Here is a 21137-nt window from a genome sequence, read left to right on the forward strand (position 1 = left end):
GCATAACAGAATGAGTAATGTGTTCATATATAGTAGTGATGAAGGGTGAATGTAGGTGTAAGGTCTCAATCTAGGGCATTAATGATTTGCTTTGTCACTTTGATATTTGCCAAAGTTTGGTGTGGATCATTCAAATTTGATTTAGACCCTTTGGTCCCATGTGCCATTGTAGTGAAATCAAGAACCTGGACACAAACTCGATAGAAATGTGAAGAACAATTTTTTTAGATTTATCCATACAAATTTCTAAAAATTAAAATTAATTTTTACCTACACTACTACTACTACTACCAGAAAATCATTAAATAAAAATTTATTTTAAAGATAAAAAATAGTTAATTTTTATATTGATTAAATTAAATATTATTTTAGAAATTAAAAAAATTATTAATATCTAAATTAATTTTTATTATTAATAAATAATTTTTAATTTAGTCTATATAATAATTAATTATTATTTATTCCTAAAATTGTTTCTATTTAATGATTTTTTTTAGTGATATAAGTTGAAGATAAAAATTTTAAAAATTATATAACAAAGTTCTTTCAAATCAATTCTTGGATAAGTTAATTTTTATTTTTCTTTTCCATATTTTTTTATTTTAAAAGCTTTTAAAGAAGAAACTCGTTCAAACATGTCTAAATAGACTTTTAAATAATGTAATTTAATTTATGTATATATATATAAATTAAAATGTGAATGTGAAAAATAAAATTTTCTTTAAAAATGTTATTTTAATTTATTTAAATACAACTACTAATTTAAATTCAAATCCATTGAACTCAAATCAAGTGGAGTGTCGTTCCTTTCAAATCCAATTGAAAAGTCCAAATTTGCTAGAAAAAATTGAGAGAGGACACTCCTTATCTTGTGAGAAAGTTAGTAAGACCAATAAAATAAATGCAAGAACCCCACAAGCCTTTGCAAGTTGAAACAACTATAAATGGTAAAGTTAAAATGAGTTGTCTTTCTTTGGATGTTGTGCAATCATAGCATAGCATGTGGTGTCTCAATCAAAATGTTAATGACCACGTTATATAGTGTGATTTAAGTTTATTTATTACTTCAACTTTTTATTCAAAACTATTGTTAAGCATGATATAGGTGCAAAAGGAGTTATCTTTCAGAACCCATGTGTGTGATATTGCTCAAACCATCTTAAAATTCAAAGTTTTCATGTAAATTTCATAGTTATGCGAAAAAAACCACCAATTTCATAGTTATGTGAAAAAACCATCAGAAAGGTTATTGAAGGGTGGCGTGATTTTACAAACAGATGCACTCGAAAAACGTGATGACATTTTTTAAATTAAATTTATTTACAAATACGACTACAGGGAACAGTCGTACTCGTATTTGGTTTACAAGTGCGACAAGTAAAGTTGCACTCGTAAATCAAGCGCTTTGATTTACAATTACGACTATTTATATTAACCGCTCTTGTTTAGTCTCTCTGCACTAGTGAACCATGTGGGATGGGGTGAAACATGATAAATTAATACTAATGGAGTACTAAATTGTACTTGGTATTGATGTTTCATTCTTACGTTGTGATTACAGAAGTCCTAAGCAAATGCCATTGAGATTGAATTTTATTATTATAAAATATAAAATATTACACAACAAAAGAGATAAAGAGACACTTCTGTTAAATATTGAGATAATTTATGTTTCTGTTTGAAAATAAAGGGTAAAATTAAATTGTCCATGTTATTTCTTAAATATTTTATAGCCATATGTTCAATGGAATCAGTCACGATGATTTTATTGAGAAAATGTGATTTAGTTAAGAAAAATTATGCTTATAATTCTAAAATCTCACATCTCACTTTTCTCGCTCAATTTTATATTTAAACTTCCGTCTCTCTAAAATCTTCTTTTAATTTTTTTTATAATTTCATTCCTCCAAATCTCTTCTATTTAAGAATCAATAATTAAATATTACTTTTAACCAATCATATATCAATAATTAAATATTACTTTTAACCAATCATATATTTAAATATGGTAAGTTCTTATTTATTTTGAATATTCTTCATCTTTTTCCTTTCTTTTTTGAATTTGTAATCAATCTTAATGAGCTTAATTGAGAAAAATGATCATCTCAATTTGGTTAATCTTATAGTGAATTTTTGTTATGTTTGAACACTTTGCTCTAGATATCTACATTTTGAGTTATTCTTTGAGTTGAAACTTTCTTTAGAACAAGGAATTACAAGTAAGGAAAGCTATTTATGCTTTTTATAGAACCTTAAGATAGATGATCTGGTTATGAAAGTGACTTGTTCACGATATCTTGATTTCTATGCGGGAATTACGTTTTGAATAAGAATGTTATTTTAGTTTTTGGTTAATAAGAATTGCTTTGAATCTAATACTCTTATTGAGAAGTTGATATAGTGGCTAGATTATGCATGTTAAGGTATAGAGTTTCTTAAATTGAGTTTTGAATATGATTTAAATGAGTAAAGTTACTTCCTATAATTTTATATATATATATATATATATTAGTTTGAGTTTGAATAATCAAGGTTGAACTGAAATGAGCAAATGATGATGTTTTAACAAATTATGATTGCATTGATTCTGTAGTAGAAATAATTTTGTAAAATCGTCGTCAAATAAAACTAATATATCCATATTGATACATGCAATGTTTTTTTAAAAATAATTTTTTTCTTAGATCTAAGTTTGAGATGAAAGATATGGGTGAAGGAAGTGTGATTTTAAGAGTTAGAGTCATAAGGAAGGAAAATAGTATATTACTATCCTAAGAATAATACATTGAAAAATTTCTTAAAAAGTTTGGTTACTATAACTTTAAGTTAGTAAACACTCCTTATGATGCTAACTCTAAATTAAAGAAGAACAGAGGGGGGTCTATTTCTCAAACTCAATATACTCAGATAATAGAGAACTTATTGAATTTAATGAGTTTTTCTATACCAGACATTGCTTATGTGATAAGTAGATCGAGTATGTACACTCAATGTCCTAGTCAGGATCATTGAGATGCACTTGCAAGACTCATGAAATACTTAAGATGTACAATTGATTATTACATTGAATATAGTGGATTTCCCGTTGTGCTAGAAGGATAGAGTGATGCTAATTGGATCTTTGGTTCGGATGAGACAAAATCTACTAGTGGTTATGTGTTTACACTTGGGGGAGTTACATGCAAATCAACCAAGCAAACAATTATTGTTATATCAACATTGGAATCTGAGTTTGTTGCTCTCAAAATGGTTGATATTGAAAATCTTCTTAGCAAACATTCCATTAGGAATGAAACCAACCCTGTCTGTATCAATGCATTGCAATTGCCAATTGACAATAGTTATAGTTAAAAATAAAACTTATAATGGAAAGAACAAACATATACAATTGAGACATACTTTGGTAAAGTCGTTGTTAAATATTTGAATGATTTTCATTTACTATGTCAAATCAAAACAGAATTTGACAGATCCTCTGACAAAATCCTATGGAGAAAACTAATTTTAGAAACATCGAGGAGAATGAGACTTAAGCCACTTGCAAACAAACAAGTGATGGAAACACAACCTTTGTGATTGGAGATCCCATGAATAATGTTCATATGAGTAAAACAAGTCACTTGTTAGTTCTTCTAACACTGGAATTGATTTAATATCAAATTTGTTCATTTATGTGGTGTGTGAAAGTGCTACATATTGCATTATTGAGAAGGTAAAATTTGTGGTTAAAATTCTGAGATATAAGAGTTTTAACGACTAACAAAGTTTTTAATGACTTTCATATCCCTTATCGTTGATGTATTATTTACAGCATACACTTGATAAAATCACTTATATGAGTGTCAAGTGGAGTCACTTGCATGAGATCTCAACAAGATCTAAAGAGCACTCATGAATATCGAGCATGTACATGGCTTAGTAAGTCCTTACCGACAGTGATCACTCACGTCTCAAGAAATCAACCTTGTTTGTATTTTCAACCTTTATTTACTATATTTTATTCTATTAATCCTATTATTCACAAAGGTGTATCGGCCCCTCATTGTGGTTTGGGTACATCCTTTTTATTGTTTATTATTGATCATTAATTTTGATTACCCTAGGAAATTATTAATTGATATCAAAAGAAATCATCCACCGATATCAAGGAAATCATTGATTGATATATATCACTACATAAATCATATCGGTTTATAAAGGGTAACGCGATAATTCTCCATTAATACATAATATCACTGAAGATATTTGCAATTATGTTGACTCTGCAATTCTCATTGTTATTCCCCTTGATGCGAGATACACATGCTCATCCTTGCATCATCTTACGTGTGATCAAGGTGATTAGCTCAGACATCAATTCAAACGATTCACATCCCCCAACCCTGAGTCGAGGAGTACGAAAAAGCTTATTAAGTATCACCTAGATATCGCGAACAATAAACTCAGCCACAAACTCAAACACTTCACAACCCTAGAATCGAGTAGTGCAGAAAGACTTATTAGGAATCACCTAGACACTGCGGACAATAGACTCAGTCACAGAACAGCTCAATACATATAAAGCAAATCGATTAAAAACTCAAGATAACATAAAATAAGATGAAAGGAAACCCTTTTGCCGTCAACTATTGCTAATGTATCTTGAATTATCTATTCACTAATAATTACAATATCACCTGCATAGAATGAAATGGATATAGCCATAAAAGCATTCATATAATATGACATTGTTGAGGCCAACTGTGAGGACGAACATTTCATTTTCCAATAACCCAAAACGGTCAATTTAAATTCAAATTCTTGACTCCAAACTGCCTACTATATCACATCAAATCAACTGGACTCAATCCTCTACGAAAGAATAACCAGTCCAGTATTTCATTAATCAGTGGTAAACAGAAGTGACGCTGAGAAGAGCTCCATGATATTTTATACAAAAAAGATATTTTCCACGCTTGAATGCATGAGCCATATTTCATTCTAAGACTATATCCAGAAAGTGAAACATATTCGGGAGCAAATGTCCACAGAACCTGCTCTAAGTAAATTAGTTAGTACTTGCTTGATGTTGATCAATCAAAACACCTGCAGTAGAAACAGAAAAATATATATTAACATAAGAACGTAACCAATTAGAAATCATGTGGCAATTCATATTGGAAGACAGTGTAACTAATACATTCTAATTAAATCTTTATACAAAATTAATAAAGTTAATATAAAAAAGTAAGAGGAGATTTCATTTAAATGTAAAGTACATATCTTAAATGCAGTTTAAAAAACCATACAATTTGGTGAGGGAAAGCAGAGGATATCCTATTTATAGGTCAGGGCACCATAAGTTTCAACATGGAGGTTACAGAGCTGGGACATACAATATTTCATTTAACTTAAAGAGTATATTTGGACAAGCTTATCCAGAAAAACTTCTACGAGAAAAAAAATATGAAGAAAAAGATTGACTTGTTCATAAGTTAAAATTAACTTATGCAAGTTAAAATTAAAAATTTATATAAACTATATGAAACAGATTCTGCGAATTAGATAATACATAAGCAAATTTTAATTTATAGAAAAGTTAAGTTATTTGTTTTTTATACTTCTCTCTTCTAGAAGTCCTAATCTACCCTAAGTGAGCAATGCAAGTATCATTTGGTTCTTCCAATACAACTTGTAAGTTAATGGATTATATCTGGTAAACTAGTTTCCCATACAAGCTTATAGCTAGCCTAAACTACTTCAACTAGCTTATAATTTACATAAACCTGCAGCTATTTTTTCCTTACACTTATATCTTTACTAGTTTAATATACTTACTTTTTACCCTGGGTCTCTTAATTGTTCACATGTAACTATTTTTTAGTTATTATTTTAATTATTACATATTCTCTTTTTACTAATTCTTGGGTTATTTTTTCATATAATACTTATTTTAACTATTACACCATTAGATTAACTCCAAAGAAAATATTCTGTCTAAAAACCAACAACAAAAACTTTATCCTACTAATTAAGATATGCTAAATGAATAACATGACGCCATTGGGCTAATCTAAAATGATAATAACCTGTTCTTGTCTATAAAACAAAATAGAATACATGAAAAAGTCATCACATAACATGTCATGTTACTTTCCATTTACCAGCACTTCAATAATTAATTTTACCAAACATTTTTAATGAGTTTTCTTGTAAGTTTTTAGCTGGTAACTTACAAACCTTAACCATCACATTAGTTAGTTTTGCCGAATTTGTTTCCTTTCAAAATTTCAAACAAACAGTTAAGAAACAGATGTCATAAAAAAATTTTCATTAAATTTTTCAAATGCAATATCACTCATCTTTCTGCTGAATCCATATTTCCTAACAGATCTAAGGGAAAACACTATGAACGAACCTTCTGGACTTTCTGAATTAGTATACACAGATCTAAGTTTCAATAGATAACTGCTTTCCGCAAAATCATGCAATGATTTATATCCTCGTCCCCCACCATCATCTTCAGATTCGGCAACATCCTTAATTGGCGTTCTTCTACATTTATCAGCTTCCTAGTTAAACATCAACAAATTGAAACATGAATAACAATAATTGCTGAAGATATGATGTAATAACGTTAAATAGGAAAATATGATATGGTTTGATCACATAAAGTAGGGAAATATCTTAGAAAATGTTTTCTAACATTACTTATTCATTTTGTTCCTTACTATTGTATCTCATCATTATAAATAACAGTACTCACACGAGTACAAGATACACAATGATAAGCAATCTTTTCAATATGGTATCATCCGAGACCATTTTAGTCACTAATCCATTGTTAAGCAATGACTTTTTTCCTAGAGGCAATGTCCCTGACTCTGCCACTTTGACTTTCTCTCTCGGGTAAACAATACCCGCTGCTGCGACATTTTTGCTTTCCAGAAGCCAACATGCCCTGCCCTTTAAGCATACTTTGTTCTCTGGCAGCCACCATGTGCTCTGAGCACTTCTACTCTTTGGAAACCATCTCACCCTCGGACCATTTTTGGTCTTCTGCAGTCACCACATCCTCCGAGCAACTTTTGCTCTCCAACAACCGCCACCTCCTCTGAATATTTTTGCTATTTAACAGCCACCATGCTCTCCCTCTAAGCATTTTTTGCTCTTGAACAGCTGTTGCATCCTCTGACCTCTAATGCAATCCTATGATGGAAGTTGACCTTTCTCTAGCAACCATTACGCTGCTCGACAAATGGCCAACTGCTGCCATGTGCCACCAGCTCCCCTTAGCATGTGATCTTCACACACCTGCCCCAAATTGATGCATGAAGCTTGACTTTGCCAGCTCCAGCAACCAACTGGCTTATGTGTTTAATAAGTCTCTCAACTAGTCTCATGTTGATGATATTTGTAACAAGTTTGTCTCATATGAAACACATGTTACAACTTGAGAGGGAATGTTAAAGATATGATTTGGTTACATCAAATAAGGAAATATCATAGAAAATGCTTCTCATTATTAGTTATTGAATTTGTTCCTCATTACTATATATATTCACCATTATAAATCAGAGTACACTCACATGTGTACAAGATACACAATGACAAGCAATCCTTTCAATAATAATAAAATCTAAACAAAAGCAACTGAGTAGAAAATTTTCAGTGACATAAATGAAGGACAACATAAACAAACAAGGCATTCAGAAAGACCTATCATCTAATGTTAAGGTATTGAACTTAAATAAAATGGCGTGCCAAGTACAACTTATAGAGATTCACCTGTAAAAAGCCTAGCATTTGCTCTTCAATTGTACCACGCATTGCTAGTGTTTCCACGTGAATAGGACGAGAAGCACCCATACGGTGAGCACGACTAATTACTTGCTCCTCCATACTGACAAGATATTGATCAAGTCAGATGATAATTAAATTGGATAAACATTCCAATTTGAGTCAAAGTAGAAGGATCCAGCAGATTGATAAACCAAAAGATTCAATGTCAATCACTTTATGCAACACCATGGTTACAGTTTGCATGTTGAATGCAAAAACAGAACAATTCAGTATTGACAAATTCTGTAAATTGGCCACACCCTAAACCACAATTTTAAATGACAATTTATCGCAAAAAAAACTCACAATTTTACCATGCTCATGACTTTAGAAGAAAATAACATTATGCAAAATTTAAAATCTCTTAATATCAATTCATTTTATATTCTTGTTCACAAATTATAATAGTCTGATGTATTAACCTTCTGTCCCAAATTGGCTCCATTAGAAATACATGCGTAACAAAACTCAAGTCAAGACCCAATGCAGCACTTCCATCCATCAGGAGCGCCATACAACTTGAATCATGTTGGAACACAGCTAAAGACTTCTTCTGAAAAAGGAAAAGGTAATTAACCAAAGGTCAGAAACCAAAAGTAAATTAAAATTTTCAGAAAAAACAATCGAGAATTCCAACATTATACCTTGTTGCTGGAATGCATTGGGCTATACATTCCAGTATATTTGATACCAGCAATAGTCAACTGCCAACCAGAAACAAATCCGATTTAATAGTTAGATCATTTGCAGAAGCATCCACAAATACCAAAAAAGTAAAATAGATACACTTCACAAAAGATCACACACAAAAATGCACCTGCTGTTCAATGACATGTATATGCTCAAGAAATTGAGAAAATATCAGAACTTTCTCGAGGTTGAAATTGGTCTTTGTGCTGCTCTTCGAACATTTCTGAAATGCTGATTTATCATCTCTATGCAGAGAGAAACTATTCTCAATGGGCATCTCATCATTGCTACTGAAGCTGGTCTCTTCATTGGTTCCTTGCAAAGCTTTCAACTTCTGGACAAGATAGGAGACTTTAGTACTAGATGTAGATTGCCAATCCGGATCCCAATTATCCTGGATTCAACAATCATCATTGCATATTAGCTTTGTAAAATCGGAGTATGGAAGGAAAAATGTGAATTGCCAACTGAGCTCTTCATAAACCATGCCTGCTTATATGAAGGTTGTAGCTCAATAAGATCTTTGGGTACTGGCCACTTCGGATTAGGATTTTCAGGTCGGGGAAGTCTACTTTGCATCTCATATAATTTACTGCAGCCAGGATAAGTACACTTTGTGTGGTCTATAGAAACACAATCAAGGCACAACAGATGCCAACATGGTGTAATGACCGGAAGGCGGCACCATTCCTTGCACCTTCACAATTTATTTAGAAAGTAAAAGTTTAATAAGCAGCAACAGGCAGACAAAGAAAAAGACTACAAGAAAGAACAAAACCTAGGTACTACCTGACACAATGACCACCATACAAGAGATTACATCTTATGGAGGAATACTCTCCAGAAGTAGGATTCAGACCACTTTGTACTAATATATCCATTGTTTCTTGAATATCTTCTCCAGCATGTGTAACTTTAATATGTCCAGCAACACAGCATGAAAGCCTGACATTTTTTATAGTTGCCCTGCGAAACTTCCACTGTTTTGGATTCAGTAGACTCTCAACATGTGAGGGATCATTCCAATCAGCCATCAATATATTACGCCGTACTGTGATTACCAATTCATTGTAACTTCTAGCATGCTCCTCATTAAAATCCAGATAAACAATTTTCTTGATGCATGGTGGAATGCTTTGTAAATCTGCCTTTCTAGCACTAATCATGCATTTGTGAAGTAGATGTAACAGACGAGACCTTCCTTCCTCCATTTCTGCTTCAAATGGCCTAAGCACACCAGCTTCCCATGACTTTTGATTCAGTCCATAAGACTCTTCATGAAGGAACCTTAGCAATGGTTGCAGATGAGGAAGTTGGCTGTTAGGAGTGTTCGGTGTAGGAGTTCCTGTTAGTATCCATCGATTAGAAGCTATCAATGAAATAGCCATTTGCAACTTGTTTGTTAAGTTCAGGCTAGACCCAAGAGTGTGCCCCTCATCTAAAATTACTCTAAACCAATGCACTTGCATCAAAACACTCTTCTTACGAGGGCCCCACTCTGCACTCAAACGACTAAAAGTGGTTAAGACAACATCGTAATCCCATGCAAGACAATGCAAAGATGGCTTCCGGTGATCAGTCCAAACATAAATCCGCAATTGACCAGGCCTCACATGCTTTTCTATTTGTGTTTTCCAATGATCAACCAAGTTTGCAGGAACAACTACGAGGGTAGCTCTTGACAAGTATAACCTAACAAAATCTATAGGCTCACGGAGTGCCATGCCAAGGGCAGTCACATCAAAAGTCAAATTGTTGAGATGTTGAGGATAGAACCACTTGCACACACCTTTATCTACTCTCTTTAAGAGGCCAAATGCTTGAAATACTTTGTGGAACGCATTAAAATGTCTACTAGATGCAGTACACGTGTTTAAAAAGGGACCTCTTATTCCATTTGTTTCCATTCCTGCAAGCTTGTCTGTTGAAATTTTAGCCAACCACGTTAGGGCTCTCCTTGTCTGAGAATTTATCAATGAGTGGTGCTCCTTGAGCACACTAATGAAAAAAGAAACATTTTGTCTCTCACCGCCATGAGTTCCTTTTAAGTGAAACCCTGGCAAGTGTGTTATCTTTGAGGTATTATGAAAATGTTGTTCAGGGACACTACAACTTTCATAAAGAGGGTCAGTGTTCATACTACAAAACCACGCTGCACTAGAACTAGCCATACTATTGTCTGCAAGCTTTCGCCACTTGTGACAAGCATCACACTGAATCCATGTATCACTGTACTCAAAAAGATCACCTTCAGGCTTCCCAGGCAGCTTCTTTTGAGATACATGAGGTGTAACATCTGATGCATGCTTTGCTTCAATTAATCCTTCACCAATTTCTCTTTCCTTGGAAATCATAGCTTCATCTTCATATGTGAAGCATAGATTTTTCTTTATCCGGCTCAAACTCCTAGTGTACTGATTTGAATGCATAGATTCCTTAAAGCATGCCTTTACAGGTGATTTCTTCACTTCCATGGAACATGAACCCTGAAGTTTAGTGATTTGCTGATTAGGATTTGACCTTCTGGCTCTTTTGGAGGAATAATCATGGTCATCACTAGTTCTACTGATATCTTGGCTCACATCCCTTTTACCCAATGTAGAACAACCAGTTATGTTATTACCACTGATCTCATAATAACCACATTTCTGATTACCATTATGTTTACACCAGACAACTTGTGCCCCATCCGGTGGATCTGCCAATGTACCTCGTGTCTTCATAATAAGAGAGAGAGTTGTTACAGTCTTACCCAATCCAGGCTCATCACAAAACATTCCTCCCCGAAAATCCCTGATGGTGGGAGCTTCCCCTGTGACAATTTCACCAGAAACAGTATTTACGTGGAAACTAAGGCCATCTTCAGTTGAGAGAACTGCATATAAAGGGTGTGGCAAAAGCTCAGCATTTCGCTCACGATGCAACATCCACTCAACTGCTGCCCGCTGATGAGGAAACAGATTTAACTTTGTACAAGGCATTACTGAAGCAGCCAATGATCTTAGATGATGACATGTTTCAGAAACCCTAGTGAGGTCCATTGGGTCTAGGGAAGATAAAATTTTAGTTAAAATATCATCAGATATTTCCCAGATGCCTGATCTGGATGAGTGATCCATAGGAATTATTTTCGAGCTATTAAACATCCGCTGTTTTCCAACGCCAGGTAGTGTCTTGAAAAGTTCATGAAGTTCAAATAGCCTTTTTCTTGAAGAACTGCTAACATGGGAATGGAGCTTGCAACAAAGTACATGACAATCAGAAAGGTTCCAAATACTCTCATTTGCTCCATGAGTCTTTCTACAATAATCTGGATATGAAAGCATTGAACTTCGCTCATCCCAATCACAGCTGCATAAGCGTTTAACTGTTAGCAAACTAAGAATGTCAAAGACATATGTAAAGTATATTACACAAGGAAAACAAAGGCAATAGATAGTCAACTTCAATTATTATTACAAAATTCTAAGAGTATAACTGGTGAGTTTAATAGAGATGGTATTAACTTCTATCAAAGTTATCAAACTCAAGAGTTACGTAAACTCATGAGAGTTACTTCATATGGAAAAAAAAACTAATATCCATAAATCACATACTAATTCAATAGCTAAATACCATAATTAAGCAAAATAGTTAAAAAATAATTCCACAATAGTAAAATAACTACATTCAGTAGTGCATGATGAGTCCAAAGTCCACCAAATAAATATGTTCATACAATTACAAAGGTAATTGAAAAGTCGTAGCAATTAAATAACTAGAAAGAGACAAATGTTAAGTTTCTATGTCCAATCCTCTAATGACATCATCACAATCAAGGTTGTCAAACTCGATAATCTACGTAAACTCGTGAAAGTTCTGTAGACTCAACTCGTAAACTCATAAAGTTTACTTCATATAAAAAAAAGAAAAAAAAAACAGAGCACTCTAAATAAAATAACAGAGCACTCCAAATAAAAAAAAAACTACACCAAGTTTCCCCCAATTTAATCCACCCCAATGAAGACAAGTTAGAGTCACATAAGCCATGGCAAATCTAGTCACACCCGGTCTTATGAAGTCTCTTCCTTTTCTGAACTCTTTCAATGTGCTAATTAACATTGTTATACCATAAATGGAAGTGGTGATCCTTCTTCCATTTTTGTCCAATACAAATGCTCCCTTTTTTGCATCAACAAGTCCCGGCTGGATTAAAATTCACAGCATTATCATTAACCACTTGCACTACATTTTCCTCTCTAACAAATTCCACAACATCATCCAACATCTTAAATACTTCATCTGTTGTTTTTTAAATGTCTAAGGTATCCAATGAATAAAAAAACACAGTCCCCTTAGGACTATTCACCAAAAAGTTACAAAATAGAATGCCTTTTTTTCTCTATTCACCCACTAGACATAATTGTGCAACATGTTGTCTTCCCTTGTCCTTAAGTTCTAGAAGTATTAAATCAATTTTTTCCTCTGCTTGTTTCAAAAGATTCCCTAACATTATGATGAGATGGAGGTCTATAGCCAACTCCATATTCACCCATCATCTAACATTTTTTTGCAAAAGCTTGATTTTAATTACATTGAATGGAATGAAACTTGTGTAAAAAAAATTCAGCAACTAGAGCATCAACTTCTTCTTTGTAGCCTCTTTTGATCATTTCATTTATAGTTGTGTGAACTCTCGCCTACTACTACTAACTCTTTCTTTTCCTTTAAAATCTACCATACCTTATCTCTCTTCAACCCCCTCACTTTATTCCTAGTCTTCATCAATTATATTCAACTTTCTTTTCTTCAATAAAGCTTCCTTAGCCTCTGCATCAATTTTTTTAGTCAAGATTTTTATTTCTCTGAAAAAGAAGCACAGTGTTCAAAATTTTCTCTTGTTTCAGTAAGATGATGCTTGAATCAAAATATTCCCCACTCACAATCTTTGAGCAACAATTATATTTCACTTTTCTACCATTACTATTAATATCTATCTCATGCTTTCATCCAATATACAATCTATTTCCTAGAGTGTTCTTTCTTTTAATTTAATAGATGAGGAGGCACTCAGAATGCCTCTGTTGAGTTTGATCCACTCTCATACATACTATAAAATACTAACAATTGGAAAGTGTTGAAAAAAATTAAAAATATGAATTTCAGTTTATACTTTCAATTATAAATTAAAAAACATATACAATACTTGTTACCTAATTTTAGTTTTCAATCATATAACAAAAAACATATTATATAATTAAACTAATGCTACCTTAAATTGCTTCCCAATTTCAATTTTCAATTATAAATTTAAAAAATTATATAATACTACTACCCTAAACAGAAGAGAATAAAAAATAATGTGTGGTCACGAACAGTGCATTCAGGGAATAGAAGGGCTTTCCGAGAAAACAGAGCATTCTCACTATGACAATAATGTTGATGTAGTAATGGAAATATGATGAGGAGGAGTTAAGAGGAATGGATGATAGAAGCATTTTCTTTGCCACTATTCGCTGGCTCTTGATTGAGGCAACACATGCCATCCAACTTCTGTTAAATTTCTCTCTTGGTTTATGTGAGTTTCCACGTTTGATTCTTTTCTATTTATATTTATTTGTCATGCTCACTCTCACATAATAGCTTCAACCTATAAGTGGACTTCAACCCTAATTCAACATCAAAAAATCAATTTGTACAGTGAGGTTTGCATTCACTTATATATTATATTTGATTATATCTCTAATCAATGTGAGATCTCTAACACATAGCAGTCATATGCAACCACATCATCTGCCATATTTGTTCACCACCATAGGTTGTTATCCACCAATAGTGGATTCATATGACAATCCGGTCATGAAGTTCATTTATGATAAAATGGACCGAGTTAAGGAGAATATATTATTGAATGTCTTTTTAGTTCCCATATATGCTTATACAGATATCATTTGTAATCTCGTTTATTCCTACAGATATCAATTTTTTATCCCTTTAATGGGAACTAATAGGGATTAAAAAATTATGTACAAGGACTAAATCTGACGTTTTCAAGTACGGGGACTAAAAGGGAAAGTTTTGGAACCAAATATGTAATTAATCCTAACTACAATGTAACAAACCATTACGTATGCGAATTCACCAAAATTATTAATGTAGATCTCTCTAAGCTAGCAAATTGCGAAGTTATCAGTACGTAAATTTGCTCAAACCATAAAAACCACGCCACATCATAATTGCACATTTTAATCCCAACATACTCTAACAAATGCCAACCAACAACAATACAAAACATGAAATGACTACAATATTATAAACCATTACTTATGCTTAGTAAACCAAAATTGTTCATGTTTCTTTCTAACACAGCTTACTAACAACCAAATTGCACCTAACAAGTAACAATTTCTGGAACACAATACAACGGAATTCCAAAGCGAGAACATGCGAACCTCAAATGACGAAAAACGGCGGCGGCAACCGCCCCCGACCGCGGGAACTGCCAGCCACTCCACACGTTAATAGGAAGGTACACGTCAATCAGCAGCACAACCCTAGGCGCCTCGACGCACACCACGCGTGCGTCGATTCTCATGCACTTGCGGGTGACCATAGCATGGAGCTGGTGAACCACGCTCATGCTCCCGTTCACCATCCCGACGCTGTGCGTCCTCTTGGTTTTCGATCCTCCGCCGCCGCATTGCGACGAATTCAGCACCGGAAACAAATCGACACCGGTTTGGGAGCGGAAACCGACCTCGCCATCGTCGTTGAAGACTTCGCAGCGGTCGGCGAAGGCTGGATCAGAGTCGCGGTGACTGACTGTGAGAACCGCACAGAGGAAACCGCAGAGCTTGTGGTCCGCGAAGGAGGAGTCGCTGGACATTGTGGAAGGAACCGGAGAGTGTAAATTAGGGCATGGAATGCAGTGATTCACGATTTGCTACAAATACCAGAACTTCAAAAAAAAGGGAAGAGAAGAAGAAAAATTTTGAGGATAGAAAGAACAAGAACAGAGAAGAGGGTGGAATCGTCCACGGATAAAACTCACGGTTTTTGAAACGTGGGAAATAAGTAAAGATTACTGTGGGTAAAAAGGACAAAACGACGTTGTTTCAGTGGGTTTTGCTGTTACACGGTGCGAAATGGTAGTTAGTTATAAATGCAAGTATAATCATCAGCATTAATTAATTTTCTTAAAAGTCAACAGAGAATACCAAAGAAATAATAAAAATTGAAGCATTTTTAAAACTAAAAGAATGAGTCCCTGTTTTAATTGGGGTGAAGTGAAAAGGAGAGAAACCCTAAACTCTGAACACATTAAGGTTGTTTGGAAAAAAAAACAAATAAAGGAAAATTGATTTAAAAGTTTACAGTGAATTTTGATTCATGTGATAAAATTAAATTTAATTATATATAAATGTATTAGAAAATCATTTATAAAAGAATTAAAAATAATTTAATTTAAAAAGAAAAAAATTTAAATGTAAATAAAGTTAAATTAAAATTAAAATATAAAAATATTATAACATTTTAAAAAATAAAAGAATTATATTTCAGAGTAAAAATATTTTAAAATCAATTATCAAAAGTTAAATTAATTAATTTTTTTATTTACTATTCTAATTTTTTTCTTTTAGTTATTTATTTATTAGAATATAAAATATATATTAACAAAACACTGAACTTATTTTATTTAATTTCGCTAATTATTTTTAAAACTTTTATTTTAACTAGTATTTTTATTACATTAATATATAATTTTATTATTTTTATGGATAACTAACTAACTGAAAATAGAACAATAACACATATATCTTTTTAAATAGTATTAAAAAATATGTAATTATGTTTCAAAATAAAATAAAGAAAAGTTATGCTCTTATTTATTTTATTAAATAAATTATTTTTTAATTATTATAGGATGAAATTATCCAATTAAAACATGATATCAAATAAAGTTATCAAATAATGTATCATCTTTATATAATGTTATAGATAATTATTAAAATAAAAAATATTATTAAATTATAAAAAATATAAAAAGTAATTTTATAATTTTATTTAGGTAATATTTTTCATTAATAATTAGATTATATTTTATAAAATAATTAATTATATGTTTAAACATTTATTTCAAAGGAAAGTTAGATATAAAAAATTATTTAGTTTTTCGTTATTTAATACATTAAGATTCAAAATTTCATCGCTTTTTCTATATGAATCTAATATTTAGGTAGTTGAAAATAAGAAAATTTATTAAAGTAAACCTAGATTTCGTACGGAAGGCTCAAAATAGTAACAGAAACATACATACATTAAAAATTAAATTAAACATTCAATTTTACTTTATTAAAATAAAATAATACGGTAGAAAAACACAAACGCAGTAACGTTGATTTGCACATGTTTTTTTTTTCTAATTAAAAATAAATAAATAACTCTTTTTCAATTATTTTTTATTTTTTCATCTTAAAAAATGGAGTATTAAAGTTAAGAAAAATCAAATATTGTTTCTAAAGAATAAGCTAAGCAAAAACCGAAACAAATAAATGGCCAGAGACAGCGTCCTCACTCGCGTGGCGACCGGAGCCGCCGTGGGCGGTGCTATTGGCGGCGCAGTCGGTGAGATTATAGTTCTTATCCTCTGTTTGGTTGCCTCCTTCTCACTAAGCCAAACACGGCACATCTTTCGCTTTCTTCTTCGTTTAATCTTGTGAATGTTGAAATTGGGTGTGTTGAATGCAGGTGCCGTTTATGGGACTTACGATGCAATTAGGTATAAGGTATGTGATTCAATTCCTCTATTTTTCAAATGAGTGAATTGAAAAATGCAATTTACCTCTTTTATAATTTGATTGGTGGCTATTCTGTCTCAAAACGCAATGTGGATGATGGGTAAGGTTTTAATTAATGAAGAATTGGGGGAAAAAAGGTTGCTTTGTTTTGCTTGAAGGAAATCATATTGGAGTCGAAAGCTATTTCACTGGGAAATCGAGTGTGTTTCTGATTATTTTTTTAACTTATCTTAACCCTAATTAAGTGCACAATGAATGTAATATGAAGCTGCTAATTTAGGGACTTTGCAACTTAGTTAACTAAGTGTCATTATTAAGAGAACAGTTCTGATGAGGAATTTAACTGATTAAGATCAAAGAAAAAAAAAATGAGAAAAATGAAGAAAGAACATTTAGGCTTTTATTTGTTCTTCTACTAGAATTGAATCAGAATGTGGGCAAAATGGAAGACATATTGACTGAAACCCTCTTTCTCTTGACTTGTGTGTGCCCCCATTTCCCCTTTCTAATAATGGCCTTTGTCTCAAAAACACTTCGCCGTTCCAAAGTTTCACTTTGTCATCAAGACGAAATTTAGCATGTGAGAATATCATTTATTTGTCTACTAGAGTTAGTTTCACAGCAGCTCATTACCTGTAATTCAGTTAGCGGAAGGGAAATAATGTCTCAAATTTTAACCAACTGTTAGACTGTAGTTAGGATTCATGTACTATAAATATATACTATAAACACAAACTCAGTACCAATTTTATTATTTTTCAATCAACAGAAAGTTGTCTAAAAATCTCTCGTGTCACTAAAATCAACATAGTCCAGATCGTAGGAAATCACTATGGCTTCTCTCATTCCGCCACCTTCCCTGTCTGTAACCTCTTCTGTCCCACTCAGTTTTTCTCGTGTATTTTCTGAGAAACTCAATGGAGATAATTTTCTTCTTTGGCTTTAACAAATTGCCAGTTATCAAAGGCCTTAGGCTTGTCTTGTTCATCCTAAAACTCCACCACATCTTCTCATTGAAGATAATTGTGACACGGGTGCTCTTAATTCTGCATACCTAGCTTGGGAACAACAAGACCAGTTATTCTTGTCATGGCTTCAATCTACCTGTTGTAAGCACAAACTCAGTACCAATTGTTTATTTTTCTCGTTTTTTAATATACAGAAAGTTCTTTAAATTTTCTTTTGTTTTCTTTGAACCAAAAATAGCAGCCATATCATCTACATTCCTCCATTAATTTTTTGACATAAATGATTCAAGCCATATTTTATCACCCTTTGCAGCAAAGCCCTTTCTTTTTGAGTTCATTTGTATTTTTGCATCAACGTATCTCTTCAACTCCTCCTTGGCTTCCCCAACTACCATTTGTGCTGACTATTGCAGATTCTATCCCCGAACCTTCTGTTTGGGTTGATTTCTCCTGGTTTCCTTTCCTAGAGTGAAAATTATTTATTGTTGTTTTGGATGATTAGTAACTTCTAAATGCAACCCTTTATCCCTTCCTGAAATTTCCATGTTTTTAATATGCAGTTCCTGTTATCTTTTCACATAGCAAAATTCATCATCTTTGGTAAAGAATCTACCCTGCCCCTCTAAATGTTGCCCTGAGTTCTTCCTTCAATCCATTAAGAAAAACACTCCCATAAGAAATTCAGGATCAGTACTTGGGGACGGTCTTGTGTAGAGCTCACACTGCTCTTGGTATCCTTGCCAGGTGTTGTGAGGCCCATTGTCGTAGGGAAAATGTGTAGATGATAAGGTGATATACCTTTCTTGAAAGATAAAACTCATCCTGTCTTGGGATTTTCTTATAAAGAAACAAATTGCTTATATTTGAAAATTATTTATGCCTATTAGTATTATTTGTATAGTGTTTGGATTGGTAATTTGAAAAGGGCAATTAATTTTTATAGAGATTTTAAAATGTTATGCTGTTTGGGTAAGTAATTTTAAAAGAAAATGAAATTTTAGAATTTCATGAGAGTAATTGGATTACTTAAAATTAGAGAATTTGATTTTTTTCATATTTTAAAATTCTTGTGTTTTCTCTTCATATTTTGTCCTCAATTCGATTTTGGTTGGGATACTTTTTAAATTGATATGGAGTAGAGCGTTTTTATTGATTTCAATAAGTTTTTTTTATTTAAATTGTTAGGAATCTTTTTGGTGCTTTTGTTGTAGACTACTATGTTATTATGCACCCAATATTAGCCTAGGGTTTTCTTAATCAATGTTGGGTTGGGGAGGCTATTTTTTGACATGTGAACTATATTTTTCTTATTGTCTGTCTGTCGTGGTTATTGTTTTGTTGATATCTGCAATGATTATTTTTTATCATGGAAACCAATGTTAGTTTTTGTCAATAGATTGTTAGGATTATTTTTCTAATGCTAAATAGGAAAACTTTCAACTAACATTAACTAGGATTGTCTCTTGCTAGTGCCAACTGATGGAATTTTTCAGCCAACAATTTGGTGATAGTTGAAATACTTTATCCAAACAAGGAAAATTAAAATTCAATAAATAAGAATTGTCTTATCTAAACAAAACATTTGAAAAATAAAATAAGTTAAAATAAGATCAATTGAAATTCAATGTATCTGACTGTGTAAAAAAATGTGAAATTCCCTATCCAAATGCAAGGTTAGGCTTGACATCATATGAACATTTTGAAGCCTTAATAAGTTGTTTTGAGAAGGTTGGGCATATCTGTGTTTACGTGACAACTAGGAAGCATCAATTAGTACTTACGGTGTCTAATACTATGAGTTACACATACTGACCGTTGTAAATAGGTGATGAATATGGTGTTTTAATCAGATTTACATATCTATGTAAAAAGATGGTGATAAAACCTTTTGTTTTGATTCTCAAACATTACAAGAAGTATTTAGTTAAACAAGTCATTGATTGTCATCTTAATTTACAATGTCGAAGAAAAGACAAGGATAATATACTCATCATTTCCATGTTGTGGGTAGTCGAGTGTATACAATTATGATATTAGAAAGTATCTTACGAATTAACTATTTTAGGCTCCTCAGTCCTTTTTGCATTTGTATCTAATATTCAAACTTGAACTACTTCTCAGTCATATGCATGCTCCAACCGTGAGGCATTTAAAGGATTATATTATCTATTGAGTATGTGTTGGCTATCTCTCTCTGTATGTATATATGTGTGTGTTTGTCTGGTTATCTTGAAAGTGCAATTGCTTGTATTCTCAGTTGATGTAGCTTCTGTTGTTTAGTTTCTCATATTTGATGTTGAAACCATGCAGGTTCCTGGATTCCTCAAGATAAGGCATATTGGACAGACCACTCTAGGGAGTGCAGCTGTATTTAGCCTGTTCCTTGCAGCAGGAACGTTGATCCGATCTCACTAGTTTTTGCATTCATCGTGGCATGTTTTCTTAAGTTTTAGCCAACAAAAAAAATGTCATGTAACCTCATTATGTAATTTTTGGGGTGTTGAATCAAATAAAGATTTTTTTGAATATATATAGTTCGAGTTTGCATTTCTACTCACCCTTTCCGAGTTAACATGGAAGCAAACTCGTTTTTGGAGCAAAGTCAGTAGAACCAGAAGCAAACTTGATGAATTCCCGAGTCTACAACCAAGTTGATATTTTATTTTAAATAATTTGACTAATTTATTTTTGAAATATTTTTTTCATACGAAGTAAACTCTTATAAGTCTTGGAATTGAGCCTAAAGAGCTTTTAGTTTACATTATCTCTTAAGTTTGATAACTTTCATTAAATATGAAGTTTAACCATGAATGTTCAAATCAATTATATGCTCAAGTCAATAAATTGTCTCTATGTGTACATGTACATTATTTATTGTTAA

General features: G+C 32.5%; 2 protein-coding genes across 2 annotated transcripts; one reads left to right on the top strand and one right to left on the bottom strand.

The window, feature by feature from the left end:
- Positions 1–4600: 4600 nt before the first annotated feature.
- On the bottom strand, positions 4601–15625 carry LOC137834799 (SNF2 domain-containing protein / helicase domain-containing protein / F-box family protein). Its single transcript, XM_068642988.2, has 9 exons — positions 14943–15625; positions 9301–11862; positions 9001–9208; positions 8639–8905; positions 8466–8525; positions 8244–8374; positions 7768–7882; positions 6398–6551; positions 4601–5085 (listed from the first exon to the last, which is right to left on the bottom strand). Exons 1-9 carry the CDS (start codon positions 15374–15376, stop codon positions 5048–5050), a joined length of 3969 nt encoding a protein of 1322 aa, XP_068499089.2. The 5' UTR covers positions 15377–15625; the 3' UTR covers positions 4601–5047.
- Positions 15626–16977: 1352 nt separating this feature from the next.
- Positions 16978–20809, top strand: LOC137834800 (reactive oxygen species modulator-like protein). Its single transcript, XM_068642989.2, has 3 exons — positions 16978–17115; positions 17239–17276; positions 20567–20809. The coding sequence occupies exons 1-3, from the start codon at positions 17043–17045 to the stop codon at positions 20669–20671; spliced, it is 216 nt and encodes a 71-aa protein (XP_068499090.1). The 5' UTR covers positions 16978–17042; the 3' UTR covers positions 20672–20809.
- Positions 20810–21137: the final 328 nt, after the last annotated feature.

Source organism: Phaseolus vulgaris, chromosome 5 (assembly GCF_051622355.1).
Source record: "Phaseolus vulgaris cultivar YP4 chromosome 5, ASM5162235v1, whole genome shotgun sequence".
Classification (NCBI taxonomy): Eukaryota; Viridiplantae; Streptophyta; class Magnoliopsida; order Fabales; family Fabaceae; genus Phaseolus; species Phaseolus vulgaris.

Excerpts from the sequence above, each read along its gene's own strand:
- LOC137834800 (XM_068642989.2), top strand. The coding sequence starts at position 17,043 with ATGGCCAGAGACAGCGTCCTCACTCGCGTGGCGACCGGAGCCGCCGTG. Across the intron at positions 17,116-17,238 it reads TGCTATTGGCGGCGCAGTCG|GTGCCGTTTATGGGACTTAC; the intron begins GTGAGATTATAG and ends TGTTGAATGCAG. Across the intron at positions 17,277-20,566 it reads ACGATGCAATTAGGTATAAG|GTTCCTGGATTCCTCAAGAT; the intron begins GTATGTGATTCA and ends GAAACCATGCAG.
- LOC137834799 (XM_068642988.2), bottom strand. The coding sequence starts at position 15,376 with ATGTCCAGCGACTCCTCCTTCGCGGACCACAAGCTCTGCGGTTTCCTC. Across the intron at positions 8,906-9,000 it reads TACAACCTTCATATAAGCAG|GATAATTGGGATCCGGATTG; the intron begins GCATGGTTTATG and ends TGTTGAATCCAG. Across the intron at positions 8,526-8,638 it reads TACATGTCATTGAACAGCAG|TTGACTATTGCTGGTATCAA; the intron begins GTGCATTTTTGT and ends TCTGGTTGGCAG.